Consider the following 27,914-nt stretch of genomic DNA (forward strand, 5'->3'; position numbering starts at 1 on the left):
AGCGTGCGCTACAGGAGGAGCCACAGGGAGATGGTGCTAGACAGACAAGGTGAGAGCGTCCAACATTCCCACTCCGGTGTGACACGCTCCATGGGAATGTTCTCTGTCTTCTCTTGAACACCAAGGGCTCAATTATAGCTTTCCTGTGAGCAGAGTAAGGGGCAGGGAGTTGTTGCATTGCCCCTGGAGCACCCTGGGAGGCAGATCATTACTGCCCAAGTTACAATGTCCCTTCTGTTCTCCCCCTGCTTCAGGGATGGAGCAAACCGCCAGATCTATAACTGATGCGGAGAACTTCCAGTGGTGAATCGGCTCAGCTACACTGCCAGGTTCATTGGGGAGGTGGAGTCGATGATCCACCCATTCCCCAACCTTTAGCTTCTACCTGTCCTGTGCTCTGCTGTGTCTGCTTCCTCTCCTGCACAGATAGCTAAGTTACACCCCCTTATGCCCCTCTGGTGTACTAGCAGGGCCGTGATTTGACCGAAACCTTTACATAGGACTGTGATGAGTCTGTGTGTGAATAGGGAGACATCCTCGCTGCTCTACAGCCCTGCTCAGGAATTCATAGAACCAGACTCACCCCACGATGGCTATGAACAAAAAGCTCCCAGCATGAAGTGTTTCTCCTCCAGTCACTGGTGGTGTCGTTGTTTTCCTTGCAGCTCAGGAACTGCCTCTCTGCTAGTTCTTAGCAACGGATCGGAACCAGCAGAAGGAGGATTCATTTTCCAGCTTTGCACCAAGTATCCCACACCATGGGCCTGATTTTCTTCTCATGACAAGTGAAGCTATTTCCCTCATGTTCTCAGAGGATGAAGTCTGCTGGAGGTGTCTGTCTCGATGTTTCCCAGGCCAGGATATGTAAGGAAGTGTAACTCCACTGAAGTCCCAGAACCAAATACAGGGTCAGACCCAGCAGTGACAGAGGCTGCCCCAAGTTAGCTGGGCTCTACATAGTCACAGTGACCTCAGGTGAAATGCGGGAGCTGTCACCAGGTGTTCTCCAGAAGGGATCATGTGCATGGAATTCCCTCTCTCCCTTCATCTGGATTATCCCAGACACGTTAACACTGCAAAGGCCATCTCATTTTCCAGGCTTCTGGGGAAGTGGGGTGTACTAAGAACTGGGATTTGTGCATTGAGGCTCGAGATCACGCAAATGGAATCACATTTTTTCCTAAAGCAAAGACATTTATGAAAGAAAACAGACACAACTGCTGCACAGGGAGACAGACTTCCACACAGCTTGAGTCCCAGCTTGCCGGGTTGCTTACCCAGCCCCACTGTACATCTCTGGGACAATGTACAGTTCACACAGACACCTACTGGGTGAATGATGTAACTGCAAGCACACATATTATTGACGGATATTCTTTTTAACCCCTTCCTAGACTTGGGAAGGCTTCTGTGTTTAGTTTTGTTTGTACTAGTTTGTTTGTATTTTTAGTTTATGGCAAATGCACCTGGAGCCCTGGATACAATTTCTTATGTTTTAAATAAGTAAGTAAATACATAAAATATTTTACATTAAATTACTGGAACGTTACAGGGACCAAAATTGTCACACATTGAATTGTAGTCCATGTCGATCTGTTCTGAGCAAGAACATGAACCAATGAACAAAGCATGGCTTGACAGTAGCCTTGTAAATATGTAAAAGATGTAGCTAGGAGATCGTAGGATAGTAAGGAACATGTGATTGCTTGCAGCATGTGAACAGCTCATGATCTAGACATGAATTGGCTACAAAAATTAGTGGACCAATCATAGAGTGTGTGATCTGATCTATTAACCAGTAGTATTAAGTGTAACCAGGTCTTGAAGCTGATTCATGATTATGTACATTGGATGTGTGGCATACCCTGTTCCCACCCTCTACACTTGAGCCTGATCAACTGAAGTATACTTTGATTGTATGCCAAGAAAGAAACCTTAGTGATGCATTCGGGGTCAAGCTGAGTCCTTGGGAACCAGATGGATAAAGTCTCAAAGGCTACCCCAGCAGCTCACTGGTTACACGTACTCTCTTTCTTGTTCATTTCCACCTTCTGGTTTATAGACTGTGTAACAGGGGCAGGGGGAGAGAACAGAGAACAGGCAATGAGACACCAAATGAGAGAAATAAATGTTTCAGGTTTCAGAAAAGCTGAAGACTCTGTAAAGTCCAGCAGCAAATGTGACCGTCCCAAAGGGAGGCAATTTTCTTTTGAGGCATTGTAAAGAAAAGATAGGAAAAAAGCTTCGCTGGGGTGATTTCTGCTCCTTCCAGCTGAGAAGTTCATGGTTTTCCCTTGAAACCTGTGACTTTATCTGAGCCATTTCCCTGATCAATTAGACTCAGAGTTACTTTCATCCTTTCTCTCTCTCTCACACACACCTCTAGAAAAGAGAGACAGTAAATGGGGGGTGAGTGAGGAGCATGGTATATTCCAGTCTTCATACTTGGAGACTTTCCCTCTTCTCCTTCTCCCTTGCAGTTTCCATATTTTCCCCTTATGCCCTCCAGCCTTTCCTTCCTAGCCTCATCTCCACCATGTGCTCCACTAGGGTTCCTAGTACCACCCACCCCCAGCACCTCCAGTAACCCCACGTTGAGTAATGATGCTGGGGGTGGGGAGTGGGGAATCTGCTCCTTCTCCCTATTTTGCCCACAGGAGCTCCATTCTTTTTTAAATTCTGCCCCCCGCCCCACCTCCATGCTGCACCCCGCCTCCTCCCCCGCCTGCACAGCTCCCACCAGATCCATTCGGCTGCCCCAACTCCCACCAGATCCATTCAGCTATTACCAACTCTCGTGATTTTAGTGCAAGACTCACAACGTAGGGTGGTTTGTTTAAAGCCCCAGCTCCTGGATTCCTGGGATGATGGGAGAATCTCAGCTTTCCTTAGAAAAAGAAACAATTTGAAAAGGTGACCCAAGTGCACCCTCAGGTTTCAAAAAATGGAAGATAAAAATGAAGAACCCAAAAGGCATCTTTAAATAAACAAAAACTCTTGAGATTTTAAAGCCAGTCTTATGGTTGCTGAGGACCTACACATGATTTTTGAATGCTGGGGAGGGGGGATAATATCAGTGCTACCATATAGTAATAATAAGTGATGTAGACACACAGCTGAAGCCTCAGTGGGTATGTCTAGACCCGTGGTTCTCAACCTATTTACCATTGTGGACCGCGTATGCAGCTCTCTCTGTGTTATGTGGGCCACATCCACACAATACATACACTACCTGTATGGCCTTGAGGATGTCACATGGGCCACAGCTGTGTGCTGATTGGTCCACAAGCTGCCTGCGGGCCATGGGTTGAGACCCACTGGTCTCCACTGCAATGAAAAACCTGTGGCTGGCCTGTGCCAGCTGACTTGGGCTCGCAGGGCTCAGGCTAAGGGTCTGTGTAACTGCAGTGGAGGCGTTCAGGCTTGGGCTGGAGCCGGAGCCAGGGTTCTAGGACCCTGCAAGGTGGGAGGGTCCCAGAGCTCAGGCTGCAGCTTGAGTCCACATGTCTATACGGCAATGACACAGCCCCGTAGCCGCGCTCCTTAGCCCGAGTCAGCTAGCACAGGCCAGCCGCAGCAGGGCCGGCCGTCAGGAGAATGGCGCCCTGGGAAAACTTGTATTTTGGCGCCCTTTGAGTTGGAGTATGTAGTAGTGTTAGTGGAAATTTCAGAAATAAAGCTGCAATCTCAAAAGTTTTTATAATTTACTAAAAAAATACAAAAGAGGAAATGACACAAAAATTGATTCAATTGCATTCAATTCTATTCAAATAATGAACTATGTAAGTCATAAAAATAACACTATAGCTAAATGAGAAATAAACTAAATATTAAATTAAACACTAAAGTAATGAATAACCACAAATAAAAAATGTTGTTCACCAAGAGTCTAAGATTCAGAAGGCAAAACCCTGCGTGCCTTCACCGCTGGACACTCTGATATTGCTTGGGACAGGTCTATATTTTGAGCCACAGCATTTTCCATAGACAGGTGGCCAGTGAAGATAGCCTGTCATCTCCCATGGTCGATCGCAAATATGTTTTTATGAGCTTCAACTTCGAGAAGCTCCGTTCACTGCTCGCCACTGATACGGGCATGGTTAACAGGATCAGAGTCGGGGGTCAGAGTGGATTACAAGCTAAATATGAGTCAACAGTGTAAAGCTGTTGAAAAATAACCAAACATCATTCTGGGATGTATCAGCAGGAGTATTGGAAGCAAGACATGAGCAGTAATTCTTCCTCTCTACTCCGCGCTGATTAGGTCTCAGCTGGAGTATTGTGTCCAGTTCTGGGTGCCACATTTCAGGAAAGATGTGGACAAATTGGAGAAAGTCCAGAGAAGAGCAACAAAAATGATTAAAGGTCTAGAAAACATGACCTATGAGGGATGATTGAAAAAATTGGGGTTGTTTAGTCTGGAGAAGAGAAGACTGAGAGGGGACATGATGACAGTTTTCAAATACATAAAAGGTTTTTACAAGGAGGAGGGAGATAAATTGTTCTTCTTAACCTCTGAGGATAGGACAAGAAGCCATGGGCTTAAACTGCAGCAAGGGCAGTTTAGGCTGGACATTAGGAAAAACTTCCTAACTGTCAGAGTGGTTAAGCACTGGAATAAATTGCCTAAGGAGGTGGTGGAATCTCCATCATTAGGGATTTTTAAGAGCAGGTTGGACAAACACCTGTCAAGAATGGTCTAGATAATACTTAGTCCTGCCTTGAGTGTCGGGGACTGGACTAGATGACCTCTCGAGGTCCCTTCCAGTTCTATGAATCTATGAGTTCTATGATTCTGAGTGCTAGCCAACTGTTTGGGAAGTTGCCATGAAGTTGATTGTTGTAAATAAATTGTAGAACTTCTTGAGGAGCGCTACAGTCCATTGGAAGCAGACTTTTGAGATAGCCAAGTTCTTTGCAGCGGTCGAGGCCACTAATGTCAGAACTCTTTCTGTATGTCAACACACGATGAAGGTCTTTACATGCTTCATCAAAGTTTCTTTGTCAGGGAGTCTGGTCATGTTATATAGAAAGCCCCAAAGGTTCACATGTTGATTCATTTGCTCAAACTGTTCTTCCAGAGACACTTTCATGGTGTCTAAAAGCTGTATGAAAAATTCAATTTTGAACTTGACTTCTGGATTCTTAACTGTTCCATCTTCACAGTCATAGCTGAACTGATGCTTTTTACGACAGACATGTGGGGCTTATTTGAACACTATATCTATATCAACATCAAGATTTTCAGCTATTTCCTTAGCTGTTGTCAGAGGTCCTTCGAACCCAACTTCCCTGTATATAGTTACGACAGGTATTTATCAAGTTTGTGGCTGCAACAATGGCAATGTTTTTCTTGCTTTGCATGCTTTTGCTCACCACAGTGACTTGAAAAAGAATATCATACCACAGCCCAATAGAGAAAAGAAACTTGAATTCAGATAGATGACATGCCAGGCTAAATGCCTCATGACGGACACCAGCAGGTACTTGCTCCGACTCAGCCAATGCAATGAGGGTATCGTAAACTTCAGCTGTTTGGTATTGAAAAGCTTTAATGCCATCAATTCTGCACTCTCAATGTGTTTCACATACTGGCTTCATAGTGGTATTGACGTTATCTGTGAGAATCTTCCAACGATGACCAAAGGCAGAGAACAGAACGTAGATCCTTTGCAGAATGCCGAAGAGGGACATGGTCTCCACTGCAGATGTTGCAGCATCCCGCACCACAAGACTGAGCGAGTGGCATCCACATGGAATGAAAAATGCTCTTGGGTTTTAATTAAGGATTATTGCCTGTACACCCTTGTTTTTCCCCTTCATGTTTGCACCATTGTCATAACCCTGGCCCCGGCAGTCTAGGATATTAATGTCAGATTCCTTAAGAGTAGTGAGTATAGTATCAGTTAGTCCTTTCTGGGTGGACTCGTTCACTGTTTTAAAACCAATAAAGTGCTCCTGAATTGTCACTTTGCCATCTGAAGTGTCAAGGAACCTAACACTGCAAGACATCTTTTCGGAATGACTCATATCTGAAGTGCAGTCCAATATCGCGGAGTAGTACTTGCCACTCCTTAACCTTTTAATAATGTCTTGCAGCCCTTTCTTCACCAACAATTCAATGATCTCATTCTGGATTCTTTTTCTGCAGCAGTGATCCATCACCTCCCTGGAAAGTATGCATTGGAAATGTCCCTTCATTACTTCGTTGTACTTTCCTAGTAACTCCACCAAACCCAGGAAGTTCCTGTTCCCGTGAAGAGCCTGTCAAATGAGCCTCAGAAAGCCATGTTATTTTTAGAAAGATAAAGTATTATAATCATGAGTCTCTTTATAACGTTCTCCCACTGTTTTGTCTCTGGTTTAATCACACGTTGAAGCTCCACGTCAATGCAATTATCCTGTTTTAACCTTTGCTCTGCTTTGACCCACGTTTGGAAGGAATTGAAATGACTATGGACTTTTCATGACACATGAGAATCTGAGACGTGTGCGTCCAATCATTTGACTCCTCAAATGCTAGGGATGATTTTGGATTCAAGTCAAAGATCTTGCAGCAGAAACAGAAAGCCATGTCAGTGGATTCTGGGTAAAGCAGCCAGCGCCGCTTCACAACTTCACCATTTTCAAGCTTTCTGCATAAAAACTTCATAGAAAAATGGCGATTCTGTTTATCCAGAGGAAAATCCACATCCTTCACTTTTGGTGGACCGTTGGTCGCTAGCAGATCTCGAATTCTAGGTGTTAGATTGGGCCATAAAGCAGGGTCAGAAATGGCATCACCAGCGCCTATAGTGGGAATTGTTTCACCTCTATCACTAGTTGGATCAGTATTATTCTGGTCTAAATAAAGCATTTCCATTTTGTTTGGGTCTCTTTGTTTCTCTTGCAATGATTCTTGAACGTTGAATTGTGGATGACCTATGCACTTCTCCTCTGATGCCTCCACTGTGACCATCTGGCTACTACCGCACGGGTTGTTGTTAACAGATTTCAAGTATTTTTTCATTGCGTCATGTTGGTACCTGGATACGAGAGCCACAAGCTTGAACTCTTTGATCGTGTGATTTTTGAATGCTTGAAGTTGACAGTCCTGGGTTTGCACCAGTTCAGCTCTAATCACTGTAACTGTGTCCGCCGCTAAACTGCAGTCTAGACAAAGTCTTAGCATCGCAATCAGTAAAACTTTTCAGAAACCTTCAGAGGATGGGAACTGTGGCCCAGCTTTTCTCAGTGATTGTGACATTTCCTCTAATCATGCTTCTCCTTTTTAAAAAAAGAAGCAAACACCAATCATCTTAGAATGTAGGTTGAGCAACTTCTTTCTATGGTCAAACAACAGTCTTTTCAAAGGGAAGTGGGGCAGCTGCCAGACCTGGACACTCCATGCTATAGAACTGGTCAGTGAGTCTTTGGGTTTCATTTTCAACTCTCACAAAAGGAAGAGGATCCCTGCAATCTCCTGGAGAACCCAGATCTACCAGAGGAGAGAGTCACCTGCCGAGGGAACCAGGACCATGAGGATTTTCTCTGTTTTGCTATGGATTCTTTTCCCAGGTGAGAATGACGTGGTCTTTTTGTGGATCACTAGAAATACAATGCAAGTATTGGGTTTGCACAGGGTTTGCCAGTTTCACCAACAGAGTTTGAAAGTCTCAGCTCTGCTCTTGCTGTGGTTCTAACTCACAGGGGAGATGGAACTTACAAAGTGGGCAGGACAGTAAAGATTTCAGCCCAGAATCTGTGTCTGTGTCTGCGGAGAAAGTTTTCTATGAAGACAAAGCAAGGAAAATTTCAGCTGAAAAGGAGAGTTTTTCAGAACGTTCTCAGCACAGCTGGTCAAAGAACAGAAAACAATATTCATTACAATTATTTGATGACAACATTGCCAGCATTTGCTACCAATATTATTTGCAACATATACTGAGGCTAAGAACGTAGCCAGATTCTAAAAGGGATTGGAGATTTACATGGATATTGAGCATATCCAGAGTTATCATAATTAGCATCAACCAAAATTTTGGATGAGAATTGAAAGCACACACTTCTGGGCTTAAGGCGATGTCTAGCTATTCGAGATCAGGAAGAGACCGGCGGGGACAGATTGTCCCACATCTGCATACTGCAGGGTTCTCACACTTTTCTCTAAAGCACGGGGCTCTGGCCACTGTGGGAGACAGAATACTGGACATTGGGTCTCATCCAGTCTGGTTATTCCAATGTTCCTACAAGATGAATTCTAGCCATGAACCATTGAAAACAGGAAGTTATCATAAAAGTCATCTTGTAACCTTGACCATATGGGACACTCGCCATGTGTTAGTTATAACTAATTCTATAGGGTGTGATTATTTCTAGCTATAGAAAATGGCTTTCATCACTGTAAAGTCTGAGCATCTTTCAAAGAATGTTTGCTGCAGGCAGCCCCAGGCCCTTTAAATCACCACCGGAGCTCCAGCCACCGGGCTCGGGCAGGGATTTAAAGGGGCTAGAGCTCCGGCCACTGCGGGGAGCCCTGGGCCCTTTAAAGCACCCCAGAGCTCCGGCAGCGGGGCTTGGGCGGCGCTTTAAAGGGCCCAGGGCTCCCCACAGTGGCCAGAGCCTCTAGCCCTTTAAATCCCCGCCCGAGCCCTGTCGCCCCGGGGTAGAAGCAGCAGGAGTCCCGCAGAGCCCTGGGCCCTTTAATTCGCCCCTGAGCCCCGGGGCTCCCAGCCGCCTCTGCAGCTGGTAACTCCAGGGTGATTTAACGGCCCTGGGGCTCCCAGCCACAGCCGGAGCCCCAGGGCCTTTAAATATTGAAAGGCCACGCCTCTTCCGGCTGAGGTCACGCCCCCGCTCAGGATTCCGGCGTAGCGGTAAGTCCTTTAAGTTATTTTCACCCCTGGCAGGAACTAGCCGAATCAGTGTGTAGGTAATTGCAGTGTTGCTAGTTCTTGTGGTTTTATTGCAATTCTCTCAATAGTTGGTGTTTTTTCTTAACACTCCAGCTCCTAGATACCTGTGATTTGGGGAGAGTTTCAGCTTTCGTTTAAAAAATGTTTCTAGCTGTCATAGTTGTGGAGAAAAAGCTTGAAAACATGATCCAAGTGCAACCTAAAGACTCAGCATCCAAAAGGCAAAGAAAAACAAACAAAAATTAATTACTTTTTTCAAAAAAAGAAAAAAAAAATCTCATGACTTTTAAGCCAATCTCATGATGTCGGGTGGAGGGGGGATGTTGACTCATGACTTTTGATTACACTTGGGTATGTCTATACTTAAACTGTTACTGTGTCACAGCTACGCAAGAGCCAGTTCGCCGTGCCGGACTGGACTGGCTTCCGCAGCGGTGATTTAAAGGGCCCGGGGCTCCCAGCCACAGCTGGAGCCCCAGGGCCTTTAAATCTTGAAAGGCCCCGCCTCTTCCGGTTGAGGCCATGCCCCCGCTCAGGACTCCAGCGTACCGGTAAGTCCTTTAAGTTACTTTCACCCCTGTCTAGAACTGTCTACACAAGGGGTTAAGTTGGCATAGCTACTTCTCTCAGGGTGTGGATTTTTCATACTCCTGAGCGGTGTAGCTAGGCCGATGTATGTTCCCAGTGTAGACTAATCTTAAGGGTTGGAAATATTGAAGATATTAATCAGTTGCAACAGTTAAATATTGCAGCTTTTACTCCAAAACTTCCCACCACATGTGCATGGAATAGAAGACCTGACTCACCATATCTCACACCTTGTGTAGTCATTTACATCAATGCAAAGTGGCTGTCAAACGTGACAATCTCAGAATGGCAGCATTTTACACTCACTTTGCACTGGTGGAAATGACTACAGGAGGTGCAGGGAAATGGTGAATCGAGTCCCCATTCTTCATGGGTTAGGAGGTTCTTTTGTGTGTCTCCCTACAACGAAAGGGACTTCAGACTATAGAGAGTCAGATAGTTAGGTTTACGCCTCCTGAAAGTTTCAAATGTTCAATGTACTCTTTCTGAATTAGATACAAGCCCTCAAATAGCCCCAAAATACTTTTTAAAATGGGGGGCAAATGTATTTTTTAAATGACTAAACTAAAAATCGTTGATGAGATTTTGCACAAAAAAATCATCTCTGGTCTCAGACAAAGCCAGGATAATTTTGGCTGAAGAGGAGAATTATTCAGAACATTATCAGCAGAGACAGTTAAATAATGGAAAACCTTATTCACTAATAACTACTTGACGAAAAGATAGCCAGAATTTGTGACAAATATTATTCACCACAAACTATTTGACCAGCTCTGGTCACGAGCATGTGAAAATAGGATGGGATAAGGTAAGCCCTACTGAAACCTGGATATAAGGGACACCATTAAGTATTTGATGCAATTCGTGTCTAGGCTGTGTTTTGTCTACCTAGTTTCTAATATGGCCCTTATCAAAGAATCTTTCAAAGGCTGCTTTTGAAAATTAAATAAATAAATAATAACTGTAACAAAAGTGAACCAAACAATACCAATGTAGGTCCTAATCCTAGAAACACTTCCACATGCTTAATGTTAAGAACATGATTAATCCCACTGATTTACTCTAAGCATGAGTGCCAATGAAACCAACAGGAGTTCTCCTGGACTTAAAGGAAGAACATGGGTAAATATTTGCAGGGTAGAGGGCTGGCACTTTTCTGACCCCTTGGCTGGACTAGCATTGATAGATATTATGTTAGATCAAGCTAGCTCGCTCGATTGAACCAACACCTCCCAAACTGTATGTTAGAAAGTGCTAAACTAGTCAGGTTTCTATTGCTGAGATATCCCAGCATGGTGCACGTTGGAGCATCACAGTGGAGCATGAGGGGGCAGGGAGAACCCCCAGAATATGAACCTGAAATGGAAAACCAAAACAAAATGACGTTAGGTGAAAATGAAAAAAGAAAGTTTCGTTTTGAAAAGTCAGCTTGAAATTGAACTTGTCTTTCAATGTTCAAGTTTTCTCACATGGAAAATCCAAATATTGTTTTGAAACAGCAAATCTTCCTACAGCAAATCTTCCTACAGCAAATATATTAGTCGAAAATACAATTGACACCTGCATTCATTCCAAGCCTCTGTGCGCTGCCGGAGTGGTGCAAAGGGGCTTGCGTGTAAATAAGAATCAAGCCTAATGTTGAGCCCCTTTTATAGTTATTTAACCAGCTGAGAGCAGCCCAGACCACCCCCTGCCCGCTCCCCTGCCCCATTCACCTGCTCCCACGCAGCCCCGGGGGGAGGGGCAATTGCTCTTGGTCCCTTTGCACAGTTTTAAAAAGTCAGGTTTTTGGACAGGTGAACCTGGAAACTGCAGGCTCTGACACCCTGTCCTCCCCCCCAAAAATGCTGAAGCATCACCCACAACTCCCCCCACCCCCGGGCACGTGGGGGCAGGTCATTGCTAGTGGCAGGCAGAAGGGTGCCCCGGGTCTCACTGTCTCTGTCTCTCGCAGGCTGCTGGGCGGTGATGGGCCCCGGGGCAGTGCGCGGCCCCCCGGGTGGGTCAGTGGCTGTGCGATGCCGGTACCGGACGGGCTATGAGGATTATCCGAAGTTCTGGTGCCAGGAAGGAGGTTGGTTCTGTTCCAACTGGTTTCACGTCGTTGAGACCCCGGGGTCGGAGGCCGAGGTGAAGCGGGGCAGAGTCTCCATCCGAGACAATCACACCCAGCGCGTGTTCACTGTGACTGTGGAGAACCTGACACTGGCAGATGCCGGCATGTACCTCTGCGGGGTACAGAGGTCTGGGTTTGAGCTCAGGGCCACTGTGGAAGTCACCATCTCCTCAGGTAAATCCCGGCGCTGCCCCCCAGCAGTGTCGGGGCTCCCAAGCTTGGGGCAGAGCCAGGGGGCGCTGGGCGGTGGAAGGAGGATGGGGATGGGTGCAGTAAACAGCAATGGGGACCTCAGTTCAGTTTCATGCTGGACATTTTTTTTTGCCACTTCTTGACAGATAAACCAGAAAGCTGCCCCAGTAACTGGGATGTAGATCAAGACACTGAGGCCTTCAAGTGCAGCTGGCTCATTTTTTAACTCATTAAAATGAAAGTGCTGGGGCAAAGGGCGAGATTTTGGTGCACGAATAGTTTTCATTGGGGCTCAGAGTTGGGGTTGTTGAGTCGGGCTGAAATATACTGGAGAAGATTCCTTCCTTTACTATGTGGGCAGTGTGAGGCCGATGATGTCCTGAAATATCCCGTTCCTTGAGTTTTAACTGCTTGCGGTGACAGGTCAGTCATTCTCTGTCTCTTGGTGATTCTAACTGGTTTCTGAAAGGAAGGTTTTACATGTTTATTTTTTCTCATGTGATTAGATGAAGACAGAGTCGTGTGTTCTTTTGTTTAAATAACTGAGGTGGGATGTATCACTAGACCAGGGGTAGGCAAACTTTTTGGCCCAAGGGCCACATTGGGGTTCCAAAACTGTATGGAGGGCTGGGTAGGGAAGGCTGTACCTTCCCAAAGAGCCTGCCCCCCCATCCGCCCCCTCCCACTTCCCGCCCCCTGACTGCCCCCCTCATCCAACCCCCATCTAACCCCCCCTGCTCCTTTCCCCTGTCTGCCCGGGACCCCCTCCCCCAACCACCCCCCCAGAACTGCCCCATTGAAACCCCCCCCACTCCCTGTTCACTGACTGCCCCATCCCTGCCCACCCCGCCCTCTGACTGGCCCCCGGGACTCCCACGCCTATCCAACCACCCCCCGGGACCCCACCCCTCTATCAAACCACCCCTGCTCCCTGGGACCCTCTGCCCCTTATCTAGCCCCCAGCTCCCCGCCCCCTTACCATGCCACTCAGAGCCCCGTGGGAGCCAGCCACCCCACCCAGAGTGCTGGCGGCGTTGGGAGCTGAGACTGTGGGGAAGCGTGGACAGCAGGGGAGGGGTCGGGGGCTTGCATCCCCAGCCGGGAGGTCAGGGCCGGCTCTAGATTTTTTGCCACCCCAAGCAAAAAAAATGTTGGCTGCCCCCCGTCCCAGCCCTGGGCTCCTCGCCGGACCCCCCTGCTGCCCCAGCCCTGGGCTCTTCCCCCCCACCCACACCCCCTGCCGCCCCAGCTCTGGGCTCCCTCATTCCACCTCACCATTCCCCAAACACACACCTCCTGCCGCCCCAGCCCTGGGCTCTCTCTCTCCCCCACACACCTGCACCCTCCTTCTGCCGCAGTCCTGGGTCACTGGTAACTCGCTCCCATGGCAGGTCATTCAGCAGGAATTTTAGATGTGCACAGAACACAGACAGGATTGGTTCCCATATGGTTACAGAACTGCAGTAAAGCGGAACAATTTTCAGCTTGTGTGATTGAAGGCTATCTGGATGCATATTATAAGACTGTCCTACATAAATGAAGAAAAGTTGAGGTGCCTTTATTATTCTTTTGTTCCTCTCTTTCTTTCTGTGGGGAATTTGCCAATGCAATATCACTGTCTTCCTTTTAAACAAACAAACAAACAAACAGAAAAGTCAATGACTGTTGAAAATAGCAATTCCAGTCCTAATAACCACTGGGAAGCATTTCTTGCTCAATTTATTCTACTTTTTCTACAGCAAGTTACAGTGGATCAGTATATTTGATTTGGGAGAAATGAAGTAACAGCTGCCCAAACTGAGCTTGAGCACTCCTGAATTTTGAGGTGTTCAAATCTGGACGGCAGGTGCGGGGGGGGGGGCTGTGGCTCTGTGGGGGAGCACAGCAGCATGTATGCAGCAGTGTGTCTGGCGCTGCGTGGAGCCAGACACGCTGGTCTGAGTGGCACGGTAAGGGGGTTGGGGGGTTGGATGGGGTGGAGGTTTGGGGGGGCAGTCAGAGGCAGGGAGAAGGCGGGGTTAGATGGGTCAGTGGTTTGGGGGGGCAGTCAGGGGACAGGCAGCAGTTGGATAGGCATGGGAGTCCCGAGGGTTTGTCAGGGGACAGGTAGGGAGTAGGGTCCTAGGGGAGAAGTTGGGGGGGTCTCAGGAGGGGGCAGTTGGGGACAAGGAGAAGGGAGGCTTAGATAGGGGGTGTGATCCTGGGGGGCAGTTAGGGGCAGGGGTCCCGGGAGGGGGTGATCAGGGGACAGGGAGCAGGAGGGGTTGGATGGGTTGGGGTTTCTGTGGGGGGCAGTCGGAGGGAGTGGATGGGGGCAGGGTGGGGCTACCCTCCCTCCCCATGGAGTGTCCTATTTTTTTGAATGTTAAAATATGGTATCCCTACTTACAGTGCAGCTCTCCATTCACAGCAGCATGAGGTCTCAGCTACCTCACTCCCTCCCCCTCTTTCCTGTTGGTAGTAGCCAAGGGACTGCTGGGAAATGTAGTTCTTTCCCTGCTCCAGGGCTGGCTCTATAGGCAGGGAGCTAACCAAGGAACTACAGTCCCAGGGCCCCCTGTTGGTTCTCAACTCCCATGCTGGATCCCTGCCGCCCCTGCAAATGGGCTGCCCCAAGCACGTGCTTGCTTTGCTGGTGCCTAGAGCCGGCCCTGCGGGAGGTTAAGGGCCGGGCAGGAGGGTCCCGTGGGCTGGATGTGGCCTGCACGCCATAGTTTGCCAACCTCTGCACTAGACTATTCAATTAATGGAGAGAGTGATGCTGGCCCAGCTAACAATGGAGTCTGCAGACGGACCTGCCCCATTTAAAGCACACCTAACAAGTATGCACATTCATGATTTGGCAAAGTTAGCTACACAAGTTAGCCAGAATTAGAGGGAAGATAACGTGCTCAGTCCTCAGGAGCAATCCATCCTACACAACGTTACAGCTGGCAGCAAACAAAAGCTTGGACTGGGATGTGGGCCAGGATTAAGGGTGAAGGTTCTGGGACAGCAACAGATTCATTAATGATCAGACTTAGACCAAACATCTCAGGTTGGGCTGATTTGTAGAGTACACTGGATCTCTGGTTTTCTCTACAGCTGTTCCTTCCCCAAACCCGACTGGAAGGACACCACAAGCCAAAAAGCAGCCAGATTCACCTTCACGGTGAGTGCCATTACCCCGTCCCATGTCACTCTGGTCACTTCTCCCGGTGCCCTAGCTAGATTCATCTCCAGAAGCACAAAGAATAGTGACCTCATTGGTGATAAGGTCCCACAGAAAAACAAATGTTGCTTTTATCAGCAAGAACCTGGAGGTCCCGTGAGGCTGGATTCATATACAGGAAAATGGCAATTCTAGATGCAGAGTAGCACTGCACAGAGACTGTCTGGGTACAGTCACATCAGACTGTACAACAGGATGACTGAATCCCCAAGTAGGTGCTGTGGTTCCCTATAAGGGCAGGGTGCTGAGGCTTTGTGTGTTGCATCTTCTACAATGGAGCTCTGCACACCTTCAGCCTCAGAGCAGCACCGGAATGTTTTATTGGGAGGAGCTTGGTCAAATTTACAGAGCTTTAGAGTTTCTATTGTATTTCCACTGCATAGATTCCAACCCATCATCATCTATTTCCTGCTCCTGGGCTTATTGAAGGTTCTCCTCTTCCTGTGCCTCGTCTGTGCTGTGATCTGGATGAATATGCACTACAGGAGGAGCCACAGGGAGATGGTGCCAGACAGACAAGGTGAGAGCATCTAACATTCCCACTATGGGGTGACACACTCCATGGAAATGTTCTCTGTCTTCTCTTGAACACCAAGGGCTCAATTATAGCTTTACTGTGAGCAGAGTAAGGGGCAGGGAGTTGTTGCATTGCCCCTGGAGCACCCTGGGAGGCAGATCATTACTGCCCAAGTTACAGTGTCCCTTCCGTTCTCCTCCCCGCTTCAGGGATGGAGCAAACCGCCAGATCTATAACTGATGCGGAGAACTTCCAGTGGTGAATTGGCTCAGCTACACTGCCAGGTTCATTGTGGAGGTGGAGCCGATGATCCACCCATTCCCCAACCTTTAGCTTCTACCTGTCCTGTGCTCTGCTGCATCTGCTTCCTCTCCTGCATGGATACCTAAGTTACACCCCCTTATGCCCCTCTGGTGTACTAGCAGGGCCATGATTTGATGGAAACCTTTACATAGGACTGTGATGAGTCTGTGTGTGAATAGGGAGAAATTCTCGCTGCTCTATAGCCCTGATCAGGAATTCCTAGAACCAGACTTACCCCACGATGGCTATGAACAAAAAGCTCCCAGCATGCCGTGTTTCTCCTCCAGTCACTGGTGGTGTCGTTGTTTTCCTTGCAGCTCAGGAACTGCCTCTTTGCTAGTTCTTAGCAACGGATTGGAACCAGCAGAAGGAGGATTCATTTTCCAGCTTTGTGCAAGTATCCCACACCAGGGGCCTGATTTTCTTCTCATGTCAAGTGAAGCTATTTCTCACCCCCGTTCTCAGAGGATGAAGTCTGCTGGAGGTGTCTGACTTGATGTTTCCCAGGCTATGGTATCTAGGTTCTTAGCAGAGCGTTGGAGAGCCGAGGGCCAAATTCATGCCTGGTGTAAGCAAGTAACTCCACTGAAGTCCCAGAGCCAAACACAGTGTCAGAGCCAGCAGCGACAGAGGCTGCCCCTGTATCTGCTGGGCTCTACATAGTCACAGTGACCTCAGGTGAAATGCAGGAGCTGCTAGCAGGTGTTCTCCAGAAGAGATCCTGTAGCTGGAATTCCCTCTCTCCCTTGATCCAGAGTGTCCCAGACCTTTTGACACTGAAAAGGCCATTTCATTTTCCAGGCTTCTGGGGAGGTGGGGTGTAGAACTGGGATTTGTACATTGAGGCTCGGGATCACGCTAATGGAATCACATTTTTTCCGACAGCAAAGACATTTATGAAAGAAAACAGACACAACTGCACAGGGAGACAGACTTCCACACAGCTTGAGTCCCAGCTTGCCGGGTTGCTTACCCAGCCCCACACCCTCTCTGGGACAATGTACAGTTCACACAGACACCTACTGGGAGAATGATGTAACTGCAAGCACACATATTATTGTATTCTATTCTTTTTAACCCTTTCCTAGATTTGGGGAGGCTGCTGTGTTTATTTTTGTTTGTACTAGTTTGTTTGCTGTGACCGTCTCACTACTACTGCACGGGTTGCTGTTAACAGATTTCAAGTATTTTTTCATTGTGTCTGCATCTTTCTTCATTGCAGTCATTCTCTCAGCTTTTCGTTTCCTGGTCTGTGCACCTGACATCTTCTTTTTAGGTACTGGCCACATTGTTTCCTTTCAAATTTCCTGAAATATATATATAAAAAATACGTTTCTCACACTATGTCACATCACATGATTTGGGCAAAAACAATTGCAACTTCAATATGCTGCATAGAACAACAGATCTTTCTGGATATAACTTGTCTCTTATCTGCTCTAGCCAGCTGGTTTAATAAAATGCTACGAGAAAGGATCATTTATGGATAGGCTTTCCTTCTTGCTGGTCTGTATTGCAGAGTTAACAAACTGGATAAAGACTGATTTTACTCGTTTTGTTTTTGGATTTGTAATTTTGTTTTTAAAGGAGGTAAGTGATCTAAAGCAGAAGTGCACTGCTTCCAGCATTCTGCATCATCTACTACAGGGATTGCCACTCTCCATAGCTGTGGAATTGGAGTCTCGAGAGATTAGGGGACAAGGCGCATCCTTGGGGCACATGAAGGAAGCTGCTCAATCCTTTGCTTCCCTGAGTGCAGGGCCGGATCTTGTCTCTGCCCCTTGCAAAGGGAACTGTCATTATCAGTCCTTCTTGGCACAGCACTTCCTTTAAGAGCTAGGTGGGGAGTGGATTATTTTAGATTAAACATTTACCCTAAGAGATGATGCACAGAAGGAAAACACTATTTTTGAATGGCATCAGATTGTGAAATGAAACACCGGGTAAAAAAATTGAGTGGGTCACTCACCCGTCAGTGGGGTTCTTCCCCCCCAATCTGAGCTGCTCTGCAGAACCACTGTAGGGATATTAAAGAAGGTACTAACAGTGATTCCCCCAAGTGACAGTGACCCCCCCCCATAATTTGTCCCCCACACTTTAAAATCCAACAGTTTCACCAAGTACAAAAATCTCTTGGGTCTTCTGTTAAAACTTTGGGCTGTAGCCCACGAAAGCTTATGCTCTAATAAATTTGTTAGTCTCTAAGGTGCCACAAAGTACTCCTGTTCTTTTTGCGGATACAGACTAACAGGGCTGCTATTCTGAAACTTGTTAAAACTTGTAAGCTACTGTCTATAGAAACCATTGATTGTATCTGTCCTGTGAAAGATACTTTATCACTATGTAAAACTTACAAACAAGTTAATTGACTTTGTTCTTGAAGTAATTGATACAATGTAAACAAAAGCTATAAGCCCTTAAGTGACTTTCACTTCATTGTAACAGCAACCGCTCCTAGAAACAGACCCCCACCCTCTGCGATTAAAGGGCCGGGAGTCTCAAATGAATTAGCACACACCCCGAAAGTGGTGGAGACAGTAAATTAAAATATGGTTAAGATATGAAATGCATGTTGATGAATGCTTGATGTACATGAATGGTTAGGGAGGTGCCAGCCTAGAAAGGGAGTATCCATCGGCCGAAGAATGTGTCAAGTAGGACCATCAGACAACCCCTGAAGGGTAAACTGGGATCCACCCCATCACCTGGAAGGATGAGAAACACAAACTTTGGACAGTGTGGAGCCACCAGGAATGTGCCACTTTGGACAGGAATGTGCCATCTGCTGACTGAGTCAGCAACAGCAGGATGAAACAGCTCCCATAGACTAACATAGGAATTCATTCCTACAAGAATGGACTCTAAAGATTGAGGACTTTGAGTCTCTGGTTCTGCTGCCAGCCTCCAGGAGCATCAGGTGCACCTGACACGGACTCGGCTGCATCCTCATGACCAAGATACCTGGCCAGTAACTTGGCATGAGCAACTTCTAGGCTGGTAACTATAACATCTATACAGAACTTGAATGAATGACTGTGTGAATGACTGTGTGAATGAATATGTGTGTGTGTGTGTGTGTGTGTGTGTGTGTGTGTGTAAGGAATAAGTAGTGATAGAAATAGGTAGTCAAACAACGTTGTTTACTTTTATCTTTTGCTTTATCATATTTACAATAAATGTGGCATCTTTGCCTTATCCCTCTTAATAAGATCCTGCTGGTTTTTATTCTATTGGTATAACACCACTGGCAGCTCCCTTAGCTTCTGCCACAGCTGCACTTGTCTCTTGTGCTTGGCCTGCAGCTCAAGGCAGGCTCCGTGCTGTCAGACGGGGCCTGCATCTTGCCCGAGCCCATGGCCCTTCTGCAGCCCTCTGGTCACTCCTGACCCAGTTCAGATTTTGGTGGTGATGGGTGAAGCAACTTTCACCGTGGTTCCAGGGGATACTTAGGCACTTTACTATACACACACAAATCCACAAATATTTCCATCAGTAATAATTACATTATTTACAGCTAGGGAAAGCAAGAAAAATGCTGCTTGAGAACCTGTTAGAGTCAAAATTCAGTGATATAGACTTCTGAATTACAAATAGACTAGTGAACAAATAGTTAAATCAACAAATCCTTTCTGGTTTTCGGATATTTATTTTGTATGTCTTGACATGGGATATTGACACATAGTGGGTTTTGCTGTTTTGTTGTAGTCATGTTGGTACCTGGATATGAGAGCCACAAGCTTGAACTCTTTGATCGTGTGATTTTTGAATGCTTGAAGTTGGCAGTCCTGGGTTTGCACCTGTTCAGCTCTAATCGCTGTAGTTATGTCCACCGCTAAACTGTAGTGTAGACAATGTCTTAGCATCACAGTCAGTAAAACTGTGACCCAGCTTTTCTCTCAGTGATTGTGACATTTCCTTTAATCATGCTTCTCTTTGGAAAAAAAAAAGAAGCAAACACCAGTCACCAGAGAACATAGGTTCAGTAACTTCTTTCTGTGGTCAAACAGCAGCCTTTTCAAAGTGAAGTGGGGTGGGGCAGCTGATAGATCTAAAAACTTGAATGCTTGAAGTTGGCAGTCCTGGGTTTGCACCAGTTCAGCTCTAATCACTGTATCTATGTCTGCCGCTAAACCACAGTGTAGACAAAGTCTTAGCATGGCAATCAGTAAAACTTTTCAGAAACCTTCAAATTATGGGAACTGTGGCCCAGCTTTTCTCTCAGTGATAGTGACATTTCCTTTAATCATGCTTCTCCTTTTTAAAAAAAAGAAGCAAACACCAATCACCGGAGAATGTAGGTTGTGCAACTTCTTTCTGCAGTCAAACAGCAGCCTTTTCAAAGGGACGTGGGGCAGCTGACACGTCTAGGAACTTGACACCATAGAACTGGTCAGTGAGACTTTGGGTTTCATTTCCAACTCTCACAAAAGAAAGAGGGTCCCTGCGATCTCCTGGAGAACCCAGATCTACCAGAGGAGAGATTCACCCGCTGAGGGAACCAGGACCATGAGGATTTTCTCTGTTTTGGTTTGGATTCTTTTCCCAGGTGAGAATGACATGGTCTTTTTGTGGATCACTAGAAATACAATGCAAGTATTGGGTTTGCACAGGTTACAAGCTTCGCCAGCTTCACCAAAGGTTTAAAAAAATGGAAGATAAATAAAAGAACCCCAAAAGGCAGCTTTAAATAATCAAAAACTCTTGAGATTTTAAAGCCAATCTCATGGTGGCTGAGGACTACACACGATTTTTGAATGCTGCAAGGTGGGAGGGTCCCAGAGCTCAGGCTGCAGCTTGAGTCCACCTGTCTATCCCGCAATGACACAGCCCTGTAGCCACGCTCCTTGGCCCAAGTCAGCTAGCACAGTCCAGCCGCAGCAGGCTGTCTCTCTCTGGGGGTCTCTGCAGCGGAACCAACCAGGTTCTCCTGGGAGGAAGCGGGGGGTGTCTAATTGCAGGTTGAAAGAAGAACAGGAGTACTTGTGGCACCTTAGAGACTAACAAATTTATTAGAGCATGAGCTTTCGTGGACTACAGCCCACTTCTTCGGATGCATATAGAATGGAACATATATTGAGGAGATATATATACACACATACAGAGAGCATAAACAGGTGGGAGTTGTCTTACCAACTCTGAGAGGCCAATTAATTAAGAGAAAAAAAACTTTTGAAGTGATAATCAAGCTAGCCCAGTACAGACAGGTTGATAAGAAGTGTGAGAATACTTACAAGGGGAGATAGATTCAATGTTTGTAATGGCTCAGCCATTCCCAGTCCTTATTCAAACCGGAGTTGATTGTGTCTAGTTTGTATATCAATTCTAGCTCAGCAGTCTCTTGTTGGAGTCTGTTTTTGAAGTTTTTCTGTTGTAATATAGCCACCCGCAGGTCTGTCACTGAATGACCAGACAGGTTAAAGTGTTCTCCCACTGGTTTTTGAGTATTTTGATTCCTGATGTCAGATTTGTGTCCATTAATTCTTTTGCGTAGAGACTGTCCGGTTTGGCCAATGTACATGGCAGAGGGGCATTGCTGGCACATGATGGCATATACCACATTGGTAGATGTGCAGGTGAATGAGCCCCTGATGGTATGGCTGATGTGATTAGGTCCTATGATGATGTCACTTGAATAGATATGTGGACAGAGTTGGCATAGGGGTTTGTTACAAGGATAGGTTCCTGGGTTAGTGGTTTTGTTCAGTGATGTGTGGTTGCTGGTAAGTATTTGCGTTAGGTTGGGGGGTTGTCTGTAAGCGAGGACAGGTCTGTCTCCCAAGATCTGTGAGAGTAAAGGATCATCTTTCAGGATAGGTTGTAGATCTCTGATGATGCGCTGGAGAGGTTTTAGTTGGGGGCTGAAGGTGACAGCTAGTGGTGTTCTGTTATTTTCTTTGTTGGGCCTGTCTTGTAGGAGGTGACTTCTGGGTACTCGTCTGGCTCTGTCAATCTGTTTTTTCACTTCAGCAGGTGGGTATTGTAGTTTTAAGAATGCAGGTTGTGACCCAAACCATTGGTTGTGTAGCAATTAGCAACATTTTTTTCAGAGATCTACCATCATATGATCTGTGTATTTTGTGCCTAAAGTTTTCCCATCAGCCTCTGGTATAAGCCACATTTCAGCTGTGTTGTCATCCCCGCGCCTCCTCCTCAATGCAAATAGCAAACACTATTGTAGGGCAACTTCCTTCCATAGTGAAACACCAGCCTCTTCAATGGGAAGTGGGGCTGCTGAGAGATTTAGAAACTTCAGATTATAGAACTGGTAAGTGAGCCTCCAGGTTTCATCATCAACTGGCCTAAAAGAAGAAGGGGCCCAGAGGTCTCGGAGCAACGTGATTTTCCCAGGGAGTGAGTCCTGTGCAGAAGAAACCAGGACCATGAGGATTGTCCCCGTTTTGGTTTGGATTCTCTTCCCAGGTGAGAATGATGTGGGCTCTGTGGGGCTTGCTAGAAATACACTGAAGTGATTGGGTTTGCACGGTGAAGCTGACAGAGCTTGTAAACTATCAGAGCTGGAAAGCCCCAGATAGGTTCCTGCAGTGGTTACAGCCTACTGGAGATGGAGCTTGCAAACTGTGCAGGGAAGTAAAGATTTGAAATCTGTATCCTAAGAAAGCTTTCTGTGGAGGAGATACAATGGGGTCTAGTCTTTTGGTATCTGTTTGCTTTCTTTAAGACTCAGCCCAGACAGTCAGGTGAATGTATGAGAATCTCAGCACTCCTTTAAGAAAAAACTGAGAATGTTTCTAGCCCTTGTGGTTGCAGAGAAAAACTTGAAAACGTGCCACGAATGCAGCCTAAAGGCTCAAATCCAGAAAGCCAAGAAAAAAGTATTATGGTGTATTATGTTTAAAATCTGCTGATTCCTAAACTCTTGTTATGCTTGGGAGGGAGGGTGTGTGGGGGGGTGACTGACCTGATTTTGGAATGCTTGGATTCGGCAACACTGAGATATTAACCGATGGCTGCAGTTAAGCATCCTAGCTCCTACTGTTAGCTAATGTGGGCACCACCCCTGCACGGAATGATGGGCCCACTTCACCATAGCCCTGCACCTTGCATAAGCATTTACGTCAATGAAAGTGGGTGTAAAAGGCTACAATGTCAGCATGACAGTAGTTTACGGTAGTTTGCATTGGTGTAAATGCCCGTGCCGTGGAGCACGTGAGTTGCTCTTGTTCCCAAGTCAGCTTTTGAAAAGGTTAGAGACGTGAACTTCAGAAGCCAGACCCTGCGGAATCTGCAGTCCCTGTGCAGAGACGCCTCTTCCCCTTGATTCAGTAACTGATGCTGGTGGGACAAGCCACTGGTTTGTGTCTCTCCTCAGAGAATAGAGAAGGTAAAGCTAGTTATGAGCAACCTGTATGGAAGGAGTGACCTCCAGCCAGTCTCCGGCCAGCAATATTGAGAGAGAAAAACAGATCTAATTGACTTCATTTTACTGCAAAGATAAAGCAACACTGAATGGCAACGCCTCCTCCTGCAGGGTTCCAGCATGTCGTTAAAATAACCCCCAGCCAACAGGGGCTAGGAAGGACCCTGCCCCTCCTGCTGCACACACACATGCTCCAAATGCTCAGGCATCCCCCACAATCCACTGCCCCCCAGCACTGGCTGCATTGCATTGCTGTTCACAGCTCGAAGGATTCTCAGTTTCTCTCTTTGGCTCTGTCTCTCGCAGGTTGCTGGGCAGTGACAGGCCCTGGCACAGCGCGTGGCCAGCTGGGTGGCTCGGTGTCGGTGCGGTGCCAGTACGGGGCAGGCTATGAGGCTTATCCGAAATTCTGGTGCAGACGCAAAGTTGTGCTGTGTTTCAGTCACCTCATCTTTGAGACCACGGGGTCGGAGGCTGAGGAGACGTGGGGCAGAGTCTCCATCTGTGACAATCACACCCAGCGCGTGTTCACTGTGACCCTGGAGAACCTGACACGGGCAGATGCGGGGACTTACCTCTGTGGGGTAGCCAGGATTGGCCTCCCTCATCCCAGGGACTCTGTCGAAGTCATCGTCTCCCCAGGTAAAGCCTTCCTCTGCACCCCCATGGCAGTGACGGGAGAGGAGGAGCTGGAGGTGGGATGGACGGGGTGGGGAAGGGTTGTCTGTAGCTCTGAAGACCCAGGTGAGTCAGACACTGCTGCTGCCTCCTTCAAAGGGGTCCAGCTGCAGTTGAGGACAGTGGTGAAGGAACTCCAGCCCTGCAGCACCCTTCATGCAGCGCTACTCCTGACCCAGGCCCTAAAGCCACTCAGAACCGAGCTCCTCTTTCCTGCCAAGTCCCCACCCGCAGTCCTGCCTTAGCCAGAGAGAGAGGGGGGCAGGAGAAAAGGGGAATGGGGAGGAAATTCTTCAAAGGGGGGGAGTCATTCCCCAAGGGGGTGGGTGTGTTGGGGGTGGGGACAATTCCCCAAATGGGGGAAGAGAGAGAGAGAGAGAGAGAGAGACACGGAGCACGTAAATGAGGTGGGAGGGATCACTAGATTATTAATTTTTTTTATTGGATCAAACTTTGGTTGGGGAGAGAGAGAAGCATCCGAGCTACACAGATCTTGTCCTCGGCTCTGGGAAAGGTACTCCGAGTGGCACAGCTAAATCCAAGTTCTGACAGGCAGTACCTGTCCCAGACCCGAGAATGAGCTCTGTGTAGTTCAAAAGCTTGTCTCTCTCACCAACAGAAGTTGGTCCAATAAAAGACATTCCTCCCACCCCCCTTGTCTCTCTAATATCCTGGCACCGACATGGCTACACCACCACTGCAGAGATTATTAAATGTAAGGAGTGAGTGGTGCTGGCCAAACTCACCGGGGGTCCTGCAGATCCCTGTCTCACTGAAAGCACTCGTGTCCTGAAAGACTCAGATATACGTTCCCAGCTTAGCTAAGTTAGCCACACAGGCATACACAGCTCAGCCTCCCTTCGCTCCAAGTGTTGGTACAAAGGCCTTAGATCTCAGGAGCCCTGACAAAATGCTACAGTTGGGATTCTGATGTGGGTCAGGATGACCTGTTGTTTCCATGACAAACATACTCCATGAGGACAACAACAACAACAAGGAGTCTGGTGGCACCTTAAAGACTAACATGATGATCTACGTTGAAGGCTCTGTTTGGGAAGTAGGGGGAAGGAGGAGACATTGTTTGTGGTTGCGTGTGTTTTTAGTTGTGCTGAATTTCTGGTTTTAGCTGCAGCTCTTCCTTCTTCAATCCCAATGGAAAAGGCACCACAGGCAACAGACCAGCCAGCTGCTCCTGCCTTCACACGGATTTCCACTGGAAGCCATGTATCTAGCTCATTTACGTCCTCAAGTAACAGCTCCTTGGACAGCAGTGACATCCAAGCACAGTAAGTTCTAGAGCTCATACTTCCATGGGTCTGTAGGCTTCCCCCCGGTGCAGTCACTGTTGTGTATAGGGGTCCTTCAGCTCTCTTCCTCCCCACCCCCCCAAGATTTCTGCAGCATCTCAGCAGTTCCAGCCAGTGAATGCTAGTGAGGTTTTCCATTGGATCCTAGTAACTTTCCGGAGTATTCTGTTGGTGCTGGCATCCAACTTCCCTTACATGATCCTATTGAAACCCACTTTGTTTATTGTCCCCTCCCCAACCCCCCAAATAATCAACTCACGGACCTATCAATGAGTTTTAAAACCTCTATGGCCAGCTAAGAGATCACAAAATGTGACCATTGCATCACCTCCCCGTGCGCGGAGGAACAAAGAATAATGACGTGACTGGTGCTAACATCCCACAGAAAAACTAACATTGCTTTTATCAGCAAGAACCTGGAGGTCCAATAGGGCTGGGTTCACATGAAGGACAATGGCAATTCCAGCTGCAGAGATGCCCTGGACAGGGACTGTCCGAGTCCAGTCACATCAGATTGTTGTTGACTGGATAAATGAATAACTAGAGGTGGGTGCTGGCTGGGGTTCGGTGTAAGGACAGGGTGCTGAGGCGATGGGTGCTACCTCTTCTCCCCAATGAAGCTTTGTTTGCATCTTTGCCCAGAGAGCCCCCAGGGAACGTATTAATGGGAGGAGTCACGTCAAATCTACAGAGCTTTAGAGTCTCTATTGTATTTCTCCTGCATAGATCCCAACCCAACATCCTCTATCCCTTGTTCCTGATCGTCCCCATCTGCCTGTGCATAGTCTGTACTGTGACCTGGGTGAGCGTACAGTACAGGAGGAACTCCAGAGAGATGGTGCCAAACAGACATGGTGAGAGCCTCTGACCTTCACACCATGACACACTCCATTGGGTGGCTCCCAGTCCTGTCTTGATCACCAGGGGCGGTCATAGCTTTACCGTGAGCACAGAGTAAGGGGCAGTGAATTGTTGACTTGCCCCACAGCCTGGGAGGGAGATTGCAACTGGTCAAGTCACATGGTCCCTTCTAGTCTCCCCATTCTTCTGGAGATGGGGTAAACTGTACTGGGTCTGTACCTGGTCCAGCATACTTTCCTTGGCACATCACCACAGCTTTGCTGCCCAGTGCATTATGGGAGGGAAAGCCAATGGTCCACCCATTCCCCAACCGTGGCATCCATCTGTGACTGGGGTCAGGTAGCAATTCTGCTTAGTCTGCTTCCTCTCCTGCATGGCTACCCAGAACACAACCCCTAACACGTCCCTGCTGCACTAGCAGGGCCCTTTGACCCAAAACCTCCGTATAGGACTGTGGTGAGTATAGTTGTGAATACAGAGACATCCTCACTGCTCTGTATCCCTGATCAGGAACATACACAGCAGAACAGCTTTGTACCCTGACAGGTATGAACAGAAAGAATCCAGCATCAAATGTGCCATCCTGTAACCGGTGATGTCTGTGTATTTTGTTACAGCTGAGGAATTGCCCCTCTCCTAACTAAGGAATGGGTCAGAATCCACAGAAGAAGGATGCATCCCTCAGCTCTGCCTACAGCATAAATCCACAGAGTGAGCCTGACTTTCCTCTCATGTAAACAAACTATTTTCTCCACGTTCTTAGGGGACAGTCTCCTGCAGGTGTCCGTCTCTGTGGTTCCCATGTCTAGGCTCAGTTCAACATCATAAACACAATGAATGGCTGGCAAGAAAAAAGGGGGAGGTGGGTGTTCTTGCAGCCAACTTGGGTGGCCCAGCACTGATGGTGCTACAGAATTTACCCCCAGAAAAAAGATGGAGTTTTCCAAACCTGGCACAAGCCCTTGACACGTGGTTTGGAACTAGCCATCAATCTGAGCTGGCTTGGACACAGCTAAGAGCTAGGAGAGGGAAAGAGGTAATCCCACCAGAAGTGGTGGAGGACCTGCAGAGACTGGCAGTCCTGACATACTCAGCTAGTACTGTGGCCTTCCAGGATCAATCGGCAATGGACCATTTATAGATGCTCAACTGGACTTGGACTTGAAGATCAAGATGAACAAAAGGAGGCCAAAGACACTCCAACAGGCTCTGGGCTTAGCCACAGAGTGTGAATCTTTTCTTGGAGCACTGCACCAGAAGAGGAAGCCGCTGCTAATGAGGAAGGCGATTGCCATGCGCCCTGTAGGTGCAGCTCTGTGTTTAACGTGTACGATGGAGAAGGGGATTCTAACCTGCTTGAACAATTGGGGAAAAAAATAATAAATTTAAGTTAAAACAAAGGAAATTGGTCAATAATGCAAATATTATGGGAAGCCATTAAGTTAAATGCTGCCACTGTGGGGAAATTAGCCATTAAAAGTATTATAAATACAAAGCAGGCCAAGACAGAGTGTCATAAGTGTCTAATGAAAGCCCCGTCTCAGGTTGGAAACCAGGGGAACGCCGAGCTGAATAAACAAAGGTTGGAGGTACAAGTGTAACACCGACAGACCCTGGTTGTGGGTGGGTGGGATTGAACCTGGGGCCTCTGGAGCTTAATGCACGAGCCTCTACTGCATGAGCTAAAAGCCAATTGGCTGTTAGCTAAGGCTGTAGAACAGACTCATTTTCTCTCACTCTCTCCAAGTGGTCTTGGTGCCACTAGATGGGACAGAGCACCACACCCACAAGGTGTGTGGGTTACACAAGGAGCAACCACATAGTTTTGTTTAGATCTGGGCACTTAAAGCACAACCATCATGGGAGTTT

At 47.3% G+C, this 27,914-nt stretch overlaps 2 protein-coding genes across 5 annotated transcripts; both read left to right on the forward strand.

Annotated features, from left to right (window-relative positions):
• The first annotated feature begins 685 nt into the window (after positions 1 to 685).
• LOC135974792 (CMRF35-like molecule 5) lies at positions 686 to 19,024 on the forward strand. 3 transcript variants are annotated; one of them, XR_010591879.1, is made up of 6 exons: positions 686 to 1,503; positions 11,437 to 11,772; positions 14,875 to 14,941; positions 15,385 to 15,521; positions 16,139 to 16,214; positions 16,707 to 19,024. XR_010591879.1 is itself a non-coding variant. In XM_065563475.1 (5 exons), exons 2-5 carry the CDS (start codon positions 11,451 to 11,453, stop codon positions 16,159 to 16,161), a joined length of 549 nt encoding a protein of 182 aa, XP_065419547.1. In that variant the 5' UTR covers positions 686 to 1,503; positions 11,437 to 11,450; the 3' UTR covers positions 16,162 to 19,024. The 3 variants fall into 3 exon arrangements, 2 of the variants coding, with proteins under 2 accessions (XP_065419547.1, XP_065419546.1); XM_065563475.1 differs by having other exon boundaries at positions 16,139 to 19,024; XM_065563474.1 differs by lacking the exon at positions 686 to 1,503 and having other exon boundaries at positions 5,871 to 11,772; positions 16,139 to 19,024.
• A 1,126-nt stretch (positions 19,025 to 20,150) lies between these two features.
• On the forward strand, positions 20,151 to 27,445 carry LOC101950315 (CMRF35-like molecule 2). Of its 2 annotated transcripts, none has more exons than XM_065563464.1 (5): positions 20,151 to 20,367; positions 23,506 to 23,841; positions 25,004 to 25,163; positions 25,911 to 26,038; positions 26,663 to 27,445. In XM_065563464.1, the coding sequence occupies exons 1-5, from the start codon at positions 20,328 to 20,330 to the stop codon at positions 26,683 to 26,685; spliced, it is 687 nt and encodes a 228-aa protein (XP_065419536.1). In that variant the 5' UTR covers positions 20,151 to 20,327; the 3' UTR covers positions 26,686 to 27,445. The 2 variants fall into 2 exon arrangements, with proteins under 2 accessions (XP_065419536.1, XP_005297496.2); XM_005297439.4 differs by lacking the exon at positions 20,151 to 20,367 and adding an exon at positions 22,108 to 22,241.
• The last annotated feature ends 469 nt before the right edge of the window (positions 27,446 to 27,914 follow it).

This window comes from Chrysemys picta, chromosome 12 (genome assembly GCF_011386835.1).
Source record: "Chrysemys picta bellii isolate R12L10 chromosome 12, ASM1138683v2, whole genome shotgun sequence".
NCBI lineage: Eukaryota > Metazoa > Chordata > Testudines > Emydidae > Chrysemys > Chrysemys picta.